We start from the raw sequence: 10,357 nt of genomic DNA, 5'->3' as shown, positions 1-10,357 counted from the left end.
GCAGCATACAAATGTCAGATTTCAGCAGTCTTCTCTTGTTCTACAAATTTTAAACTGTTAATGTCTCAGACTGAATAAAAAAAGCACATTAAAACAGATTTGAGAGAGAACCTTCTTGCATCTCAATCAATCAAAGAGCTCCACATGAAAAGGGATGTTACCAAAGCTTTATACGGAATCTAATAAAATAAGAGCTTATATAAGTCCCTCACATATGAACATGCATACACAGTATAAATTACTTTTCAATGCAAGGCTTGCCCTGTTTAAACTGGAGACATTTTTTATTTTAATTAGAAAATGAGCTAAATCATTCTCTCATCACATGTATACAAACTAAGAGCTAAGACTAAACAAAAGTGCAAATGGGCATATATAAGATACTGGCTTCCAAATGCATTTGAGCTACACATCCCTGCTCCTTACACCATTAACAAGTCTTTGCCTTGGTAATATGCACACATGCACCTGCCTCTTCCCCCATGTACAGTCTATCCAGAAAGGCTGTGCATCCTCTTGCTCTTTGGGAAATTCCTAAGCCTAAAACATTGTAAGGGACAACTCTGACCTAGGGCACTCATCTCTCCAGCCTGCACAAAATACTGTCTGGATGTGCATTGCTGTGGCAGCAGTGCACTGTAGTATCTCACAATATACCCAGGTTTGGAGGGTGAATCTGACTCCTGCCACCTAGCTTGATTGAGATCATGTGGGTTGGGCAGATGATACTGCTTTTCCTTCTGTCAACACATTTTGGAATTAGGAAAACATTTTAAAATGTATGAGATGGAAAAACTATTTCCCTGTAGAAAGACTCAGATAAGTGCTGTTCAAAAGTTCTAATGGCACTAGGGCCATTTCTTCATCAGGGTGTTGGTGCTTAAGGAAAGATCCCACTCAAGGTCACTTATAATAAGTAAAAATGAGAGATTGGATGGTACAGTTTCTACTTACCCTTTTACTAATCTGCCACTTGGAATCTACTCCAACCGTTTATTGTGCACTGGCCAGTAACTACACCAACAAATGACAGTACTATTTCACCTCTCTTTAACATGGCTCTAGCTAAGAACCAGTGGATACTTGTTCAGCCCATTCCACAGGAGCAAGCCTCACCACTCAGTGGAAGTCAACAAGGGGAAATCATTGTCTTCCTCCACCTTGAGCTCACCTGGGTTAAGCCACAGGAGGGAGCACTGTGGCTCTGTATATTTAATATAAACAAATACAAAACAAGAGCCTACACATTAAAGGGTACTAAATATTATAATGGTGCCGTTTAAAGAGAGAGATTTTTCTACTAGGGAGAACAACACTAATGGTTCTATTACATTTGATGAAGGAGCATCTGTCTAATCAAAGGACATGAAACAACATCAACTCTTCCGCTAGTAAGTACACATAGTATTCTGGAAGGATGATGCTTATGTATCTCATCTTCTAGGCCATTTACAGTAGACAAGATATTAAGATTTAGAAAGAGTGCTTGAGTGAAGGAAAGCTATCTTTTGGATCTACAGGCAGCTGTTTATTCATCTAGCCAGAACAATTATAAGCATAAAACTGTAATTAAAAGGGGAAGTCAGAGATCAGCTTCTTCAAAGCTGCATTGGTCCAAACGATGTAGGTTTCCCCAAGGCAGATGCTATGTCGTCAGAGAGAGGCTACCAACTTATGAAAGCCATAATTCTGATCTCATGCTTGACTTCATTGGTGTTACTCCTGTATCACCCTGGTGTAATTGAGATCAGAATCCGGCTCAATGTGTATTAAAAATAATGCCTGGGTATCACCTGGAAACTGAATAAATCAGAGAAGGATAACACTAAACTGTGCTTTAACTATTCACAACATCAACTTACAGAAGCCATGCTTAAGAGAGTTCATTAATTCCAATATACAAAAAAAAATACACTCTCTGTAGTTGGGAATTTATGCCAGAGGTGCATCTCCCTATTTATATTTTTTCATCTCTACACTAATTATTTTCCTCTTGGCATAAGTGCATAATTCTTACATAATTTACTTTAAATTGCACATTGCATTTAGGGCAGAATAGGCCTCACTCATTGTAATTGTTTCTCATAGTTCTGGAATTAGGCCAAATTCCATCTTCATTGTTCAGCCCTCCCCTATAGACTGGTGCTCACACATGATGAGTGGTGTTTAAATTCTGTGGAGTGAAAGATATATGTTCACCAACTGAAAGAGATATGGATAGGGAAGAGAGAGGAGAGGGGGAAAAAGAGCTTCTGAATCTTTACTTTTGTTTTTTATCAAGAGGCATAGCCTATTGCATCAGGCAGCCTGTGCTAGGCAGGAAATCCTGTAAATAGGTGGCTACAGCTTTCGTTAAGTATGTCATAGTTCCATATGCCCCACTTGGAGCACTGTCATAGAAAAAGTGGCAAATTCCTGTGGCGAGGTCTCGCTCCAAGAAGTCATCATTTCCTCCAAGTGATTTCTGAGAGGGGGAAAATAAAAAGGAGGGGATGAGAAAAATCAGATATCCACGTTCAGATCAGAATTACTAAGCTTAAAAATAAATCCTAGACTAGGACTACTATTGTATCGGCACTGAATATGGAAAACAGTTCTCCCTTCACGAATTCCTTTCCAAAGACTGTAGGACAACATAGGTTATTTAGAACCTTTTTCTCTACCTATGCTAGTTCTCTTAACTTCCCCTTTATGGACCTTATTTTTTGCATTTCTCTGGTAACACACAACTAGCTATTTTTTCCATCTCTACTTAAACAGTGTCCCTTTGGTTTTTAGTATTCTGGTGATGTAAAAAGTGATTTTAAACAGATATTTAGACTTGAGAGAACATTCCCCTGCTATAACTGTAAAACTGCACCAAAAGAAACTGTGTTTCGTTAATTGTAGGAGGTTTTAATCTTCTGAATACATTTTCAAAAGATGCTTCCATGACTTGCTTTTTTGAGGAGGGGATTTTTTTCCCCACAAATTCCAAAAATGGAGTTAGACCGTTTCAAATGCAATACCTTCCCAAGCCCACCCTCAGATATTACTGGAAATCTGCTGTACCCACCTGTTCCTGAAGAAATAGATCGTTAGCCACGTGCACTATTCGATCCACATGGATTATGCCCCCAATGCTGGTCACCTCTATGTCCGACAGCAGTGTGAGAACAAGAATAGCTTCCACCAGCAGCTGTCTGTATTCAGGCTGGGGTACATGGTTCAGCACTGACTCTACATGCACAGCAAACTTGATTTCACAAGGGGTCATCTGGAAAGTTAGGGGATAGGTTAGTGGAAAGTAGGACTGTCGATTAACCACAGTTAACTCATGCAATTAACTCAAAAAATTAATCGCGATTAAAAGAATTAATTGTGATTAATTGCAGGTTTAATTGCACTGTTAAACAATAGAATACCAATTGAAATTTATTAAACGTTTTGGATGTTTTTCTTCGTTTTCATATACATCGTATTCTGTGCTGTAATTGAAATCAAAGTGTAAATTATTTTGATTACAAATATTTGCACTGTAAAAATTATAAACAAAAAAAGAATATTTTTCAGTGCACCTCATACAAGTACTGTAGTGTGATCTCTATCGTGAAAGTGTAACTTACAAATGTAGATTTTTTTGGTTATATAATTGCACTCAAAAACAAAACAATGCAAAACTTTAGAGCTTACAAGTCCACTCAGTCCTACTTCTTATTCAGCCAATTACTAAGACAAACAAGTTTGTTTACATTTACAGGAGATAAATGTAAACAAACACTTATTTATAATGTCACCTAAAAGTGAGAACAGGCATTTGCATGGCACTTTTGTAACTGGCATTGCAAGGCATTTACGTGCCAGATATGCTAAACATTCATATGCCCCTTCATGCTTCAGCCACCATACCAGAGGACATGCTGATGACGCTTGTTAAAAAAAAAATGCGTTAATTAAATTTGTGATTGAACTCCTTGGCAGAGGAGTCCCCTGCTCTGTTTTACCTGCATTCTGCCATATATTTCATGTTATATCAGTCTAGGATGATGACCCAGCACATGTTCATTTTAAGAACACTTTCACTGCAGATTTCACAAAATGCAAAGAAAGTATCTGTGACACTTTGTACCTTGGGGGAACACCCTACACCCCCATGTTCATCTTTATAAAATGATTGTGTGGTATCCAATGCAAAGTTTATCATGTTGGGTGTCTTCCGAAGGCTCATGATGCACTGAGCATGGCTGTTATGTGATGTTATAGTAATTGTTACAGTAATGTTATAGTAAGGTTATAGGTTACAATTTCATGTATATAGTTAAGAGGCTGAAAATGAATCCTCATGGCTTAGAGCAAGCCCAGGCAAAAACTTTCCAAGAAGAGGAGAGGCAGTTCACATCTCATCAGGGCAGGTATGGAACAAACCCAGCCCAGCCTCACAGGAACAAAGGGCGCTGGTCTAGGCAGCAACAAAAGGATCTGTTGGACTCTCAACTGGGTCACCCCCCCTTTCTTTGGTCAGTTTGGAACTGCGATGAGGTAATGCTCACCTGACTCTGAAGGGGGGGGGGGGGCAAAGCCAAGAAAGAAGAAAGGACAAGATAAAAGGGAGAGACGTTTGTCATGTTCTCTCTCTCTTCCACCTACATCTACAGACACCACACCAAGTGACTGAAGCGCTGATCAAAGGGGAGAACCTGGCTGAAGAGCAACCAGACAGCCTGTGGTAAGAATCATCTAAGTTTGTAAGGGCACTGAAAGTGTTACGATCAGCTTAGAATGCATTTTGCTTTTATTTCATTTGACCAAATCTGACTTATGTTTTGACTTATAATCACTTAAAATTTATCTTTTGTAGTTAATAAATCTGTTTGCTTATTCTACTTGAAGCAGTGCGTTTGGTTTGAAGTGTGTCAGAGACTCCCCTTGGGATAACAAGCCTGGTACATATCCATTTCTTTGTTAAATTGACGAACTCATATAAGCTTGCAGCGTCCAGCGGGCATAACTGGACACTGCAAGACGGAGGTTCCTAGGGTTGTGTCTGGGGCCGGAGATATTGGCTAGTGTCATTTGGTTGCAAGTAGCTGGGAGCAGCTTACATGCCAGAGGCTGTGCGTGAACAGCCCAGGAGTGGGAGTTCTCACAGCAGAGCAGGGTAAGGCTGGCTCCCAGAGTCAAGGATTGGAAGGACCTAGCAAATCACCGGTCCAGGTAACACCAGAGGGGAACGTCACAGTATCAATGTGAGATTTCTAAAGATAGCTACAGCACTGGACCCAAGGTTTAAGAATCTGAAGTGCCTTCTAAAATCTGAGAGGGACGAGGTGTGGAGCACGCTTTCAGAAGTCTTAAGGAGCAACACTAGAATGCGGAAACTACAGAACCCAAACCACCAAAAAAGAAAATCGACCTTCTGCTGGTGGAATCTGACTCAGATAATGAAAATGAACATTCGTCAGTCTGCACTACTTTGGACTGTTATCGATCAGAACCTGTCATCAGCAAGGACGCATGTCCCCTGGAATGGTGGTTGAAGCATGAATGGACATATGAATCTTTAGCGCATCTGGCACATAAACATCATGTGACTCTGGCTACAACAGTGCCATGAGAATGCCTGTTCTCACTTTCAGGTGATATTGTAAACAAGAAGTGGGCAGCGTTTTCTCCTGTAAAAGTAAACAAACTTGTTTGTCAGAGTGATTGGCTGACCAAGAAGTAGGACTGAGTGGACTTGCAGATTCTAAAATTTTACATTGTTTTATTTTTGAGTGCATTTTTTTGTAAATAATTCTACATTTGTAAGTTCAACTTCCATGATTAAGAGATTGCACTACAGTACTTGTATTAGGTAAATTGAAACATAATATTTCTTTTGTTCTTTTGTAGTGCAAATACCTGTAATCAAAAATAAAGTGAGCACTGTACACTTTATATTCTGTGTTGTAATTGAAATCAATATATTTGAAAATGTAGAAAACATCCAAAATATTTAAATTAATGGTATTCTATTCTTAACAGTGTGATTAATCGTGATTAATTTTTTTAATCGCTTGACAGCCCTAGTGAAAAGATAAACAGATAAATGCAAGAAGATAAGGCCCCAGATCCTTCAGACACTTAAACATGTGCTTAACTTTGCACATGTAAATAGTCCCATGGAAATGAATGGGACTACTTGCATATGTAAAACTAAGCACTTGCAAACTGTTTGCAGACTCAAGGCCTAGCAATCAAAAAAAAATTCTGTAACTTTCAGAAAAGTCTGTTACACTATACTATCTGTCAACACACATTGCTTACATATGGGAATGTTGATGCTTATTATCTTGCAAATTCATTCTTTGATCACGATATTAACCTCACATTATTTTGTGTAGGCATCTTTTTGGATCACAGGTTTTGTTTATGAAGCCAAAGATATTGTAGAGATTTAAAAAAAAAAAAAAAAAAACCACATCACTTGCTAAGAGTGAATGTTATCCCAAAGATTGATATCTACATTGCTGCTAGAACAACCTACTTTGCATGGGCAGAGCTGTGCAGATGTCACATGAAATGATAGCCTCAGGAAGTTATGCTTATTTAGTTTGATTCCTATTAATAGTGAAATTAGATACGGTCAAGTTCAGAAATGAAATTAGATACGGTCAGGTCTAAAAATGAATCCTCTTTTTTGTAACTAGCCTGTTGTTGGAGGAGGATGTGGGGAGGAGGGGAAACTTATCACTTCCACAAAATAAGGACTGCAATACCACAGAAAATTTCATATTCTTTTGCAGCTGTTACCAGCACCATAACATAGAGTGATGCCTATGTTTCAAACAGGGATATGCACACTGAGCTGTGCCTCCATTCTACTTGTCTGCTATTTGTATGAGCAGACAGGAGTCTGCATTACATAGGAATTCAGTAGGATTGTTGTGAATTTCAATACTCTACATAATTACAAGAGTGAGGCAGATAGGCAGGATGGCATCGTTTGCATGTATAATACATCTGTAAACTTAAAGCCAGACTGTCTAATTTTAGGCCTATCAATCCTAACCATATCCTGTTAATTCTGAAAACAGATTTGAAGGAGAGTGAATGCTGTCCAAGTGTTTTAACCAATTAAATGGCAATAAAGCTTACAAGTCAGAATATGCAACTCAACTGCTAGAAGAGGGCCTCATCCTCCCTGACTGAACTAACCTCATTATCTCTAGCCTGACTCACTCTTGCTTGCATATTTATCCCTGCCTCTGGAAATTTCCACTACATGCATCCGACGAAGTGGGTATTCACCAACGAAAGCTCATGCTGCAATATGTCTGTTAGTCTATAAGGTGCCACAGGACTCTTTTCTGCTTTTACAGATCCAGACTAACACGGCTACCCCTCTGATACAAGTCAGAATATGAGAATCATGCAGTATTACACTATACAAGGCAGACATTACACTTTTACAAGGGATGGTATTCATTTTACTCAAACAGCAATATTACACTGATATTCATTAATATATACCCATGAGTGAGGTGCCACCTTATAAGTGGTATGGGTGACAGTCACACCATAAGAGGTACTGTCATCGGCATACATGAAATTGTTAAAACACATGGCTTGCTGTACCAAGTGCACTGCAGAAAGATTTTGCATTTCACAAGTGTAATGCCACCTGTGCAAACTGCACAATTGAATCAACCATAGCATTTAAGAGCAACAAAAGAAGGTTTTTTATCATGGTGAACAAAGAGCTGCCTGGAAACTGCTGGAGGAGCAGGTAAGATCTGCTCCTGCGGTGAAGAAAAACCATCATTTCTGGAGACAAAGCAGCCCTAGTGGTAAGCAGCTATCCAAGGAAAGACAATTTTGGGATCAAAAATCCCTGAGAGTGGAAACAGGAATGGAGCATTGTAGGGTTTTGGTTGGGGGTGGGGTGAAATTCACGTGCTTCTCTTTTCCTGGAGGGAACATACTCAAATCTCTTCAAATGACAAGAATGATTACAGTTTGCAATCTGTGAAACAGTTACTCTCCTGATGCTGAGAAACAGGCAAGTGGAAAGGTTTAGAGACAATAATTTAACCTACTCACTCTACAGCTCAGTAGCCTTATGACTTGGTTCCCTGTTTTATTGGCTCAGAGCATCATTATACTATATCATACTGCGTCAAGGTCCTAACATGCAAGATTGTTTGTGGTTCAGGTGGTGGCAGAGGTGGTAGGTGGGTCTCTTCAAAGTCTAGGATCGTGAATGAAAGGGAAAACTAAAATAAAACATCTAGGTGTAGCATAAATGATCTACATTGACAAGGGAATCACTTGGAATCACTGAGTCCTATTGATGGATAGTTGCAACACACAAAGGAAGCAAGACTCTAGCACTTGCTCTCTCAGATTGAAACAGCTCAAAAAAATTATATGAAGAAAGAACAAAGGTTTAAAAAGGCAAAATTTGGGTCAGCCACATGTCTGTGATTCATATTTGTTTTTATAACCACAGTGCTGGAATATTGTCTGCAGTCACAGAATTCTAAACAGGTATTTGTCTTTGTTTAATTTCAGCAAATTGTTTAATTTTCCTAACTCGGCTTCTATTCCCTTTTGTATTTGCCACTCTCTGTTTTAATACTTAAACAGAACTGAGTAAACTTTAACCTCTCTTTAGTAAAAAATTAATACTTGAACAGGGAAAATTAAGAGAAAAAGACTGACTGCACATTAGCCACCAAAAAAATGTTACATTATTGCTATTTTCTAGGAAAATTGCATCCAGAGGTCAAGGATGGGAAATCTTGCATCGAAATTCAGAATGTGCCAACAAGATTAATGATCAACTCACTGCAGGTGCAGAGCTCTGATACTTCATTGCCTGTGGTTAAAAATAACTTCATTTTCTTAAATGCACAGAGGGAAAAGGATATAAGTTAAAAGTGATGTTGAATAAGTGAATGAGGCTCACATTATGGTACACCATAGAAATTATACTAACACATGCAAACCTCAGATGTTCTAAATATAATCTTATGTGGTCGTGGGAAAGCCTAGTATTTTTAAGACTTGCATCTGTGAACATCATGGATCTCAGATTAAAATCTGCCCTACAGCATCCGTCACTCATACATTCAGCAGAACTATTAGTTAAGATTCAAACTGTAAAACTTCCATTGTAAGCTTAGATTTTAAATGTTTTAAAACAAAACGTTTTCTCCAATGATCCTGTTACATCGTGTGCTTGAGTCATACAACTTATCATAAAATCGTGGAAAGACCCCATTAATATTATTATTTACTATACCTCTCTTGTAGTTGAAGAAGGAAGGACATAGCCATCAATGGACAGGCCATGGCACTAAAAAAAAAATTTAAAAAAATCAGTGTTGATTAAAAACACAATCCTTAAAAGTATATCTGGAATCTTGTATTCCTTTTGAGTTTTAAATTCTTCCTGGAAAAGCTGTTCTGATGTCTGACACGTTTTAAAAACAGTGAACCCATATAAAAATGTTATTTCATTTGTCCCAAAATGTTCATTATGACAAGAAAACTATTGGAGAGAAAGACTGGATGCTATAAATAACCCTATGCCACACTTAAGCTGAAACACAACTGTTCAGTGGGAGGGAGGTACTTGGAAAGCAGTAACAGCAGGAGACATCTAAAGGTGAAAGTACAGCAAATTAGATATGAGCTTGCAATACAAAAGGACAATTAGGGGAGGGTAAAAAAACTATAAGCCCACCAACAGAGAAGCATTGCTATGGACCAGGAAAGTGAAGATCCCTCTCTCTTGCTCTAGGGTCAAACACCACTTAGTTTAGGATATATGACTTGGAGCACCAGAATAGAATATCAGTAAATGAAAGATGCCATTCAAAATGGGCAACAAAAACTACAGAGGAGCTAGACAAATTGGCATATGAGGAAAGAGTTTTTTTTAAACTAAATACATGTAGCTTGGCTAAGGCATGACCAGGGCATGATGGTCATCTAGGCATCTAAAGTCTGAAAACACCAAGGAGGGAGAGGTATTAAGAATTGTCCAAAGGGATTTTAATAACAACTGGATGATAATGAGCAAAGGAAACTATAGGCTGAATTTGACTAAATAAAATTCTATTTGATTCTCCAAAACAAACAAACAAACAAACAAACAAAACCCAAAAACCACCTTACACGTACAGTAGTTCAGGAAAGTGAGCTAATTAAAATGAAAATGATGGTGGAAGCCTAATATTGTCAAATCCGCAATTTCCACCATATTGCAAATTAAGTACGACCTCAGTCATTTTACAATTGTAGTTTGCTATCTTTTAAATGTTTTTCCTTTCCATGGTCGCTGTGTAGAAGTCACTCAAACAACAAGGGAAACTGACTGACTATTCATGGG

The 10,357-nt window shown here is 38.4% G+C and overlaps 1 protein-coding gene across 23 annotated transcripts in view; it reads right to left on the bottom strand.

Moving 5' to 3' along the window:
* Window positions 1–2,264: 2,264 nt before the first annotated feature.
* The window catches only part of PHKA2 (phosphorylase kinase regulatory subunit alpha 2), a 67,962-nt gene continuing 59,869 nt past the window's right edge, over window positions 2,265–10,357 (bottom strand). For all 23 annotated transcript variants that reach the window (XM_065579993.1, XM_065580005.1, XM_005281565.5 and 20 more), the window contains 3 exons: window positions 9,266–9,319; window positions 3,056–3,256; window positions 2,265–2,464 (listed from right to left, as the gene is read on the bottom strand). In XM_065579993.1, coding sequence (XP_065436065.1) covers window positions 2,291–2,464; window positions 3,056–3,256; window positions 9,266–9,319 — 429 coding nt within the window. In that variant the 3' untranslated portion in view covers window positions 2,265–2,290. The remainder of the gene's footprint in view (window positions 2,465–3,055; window positions 3,257–9,265; window positions 9,320–10,357) is intronic.

Source organism: Chrysemys picta, chromosome 1, assembly GCF_011386835.1.
Source record: "Chrysemys picta bellii isolate R12L10 chromosome 1, ASM1138683v2, whole genome shotgun sequence".
In the NCBI taxonomy this organism is placed as follows: domain Eukaryota; kingdom Metazoa; phylum Chordata; order Testudines; family Emydidae; genus Chrysemys; species Chrysemys picta.
The sequence above is the reverse complement of the archived record's forward strand: the minus strand, read 5'-3'. Positions and strand labels throughout refer to the sequence as shown.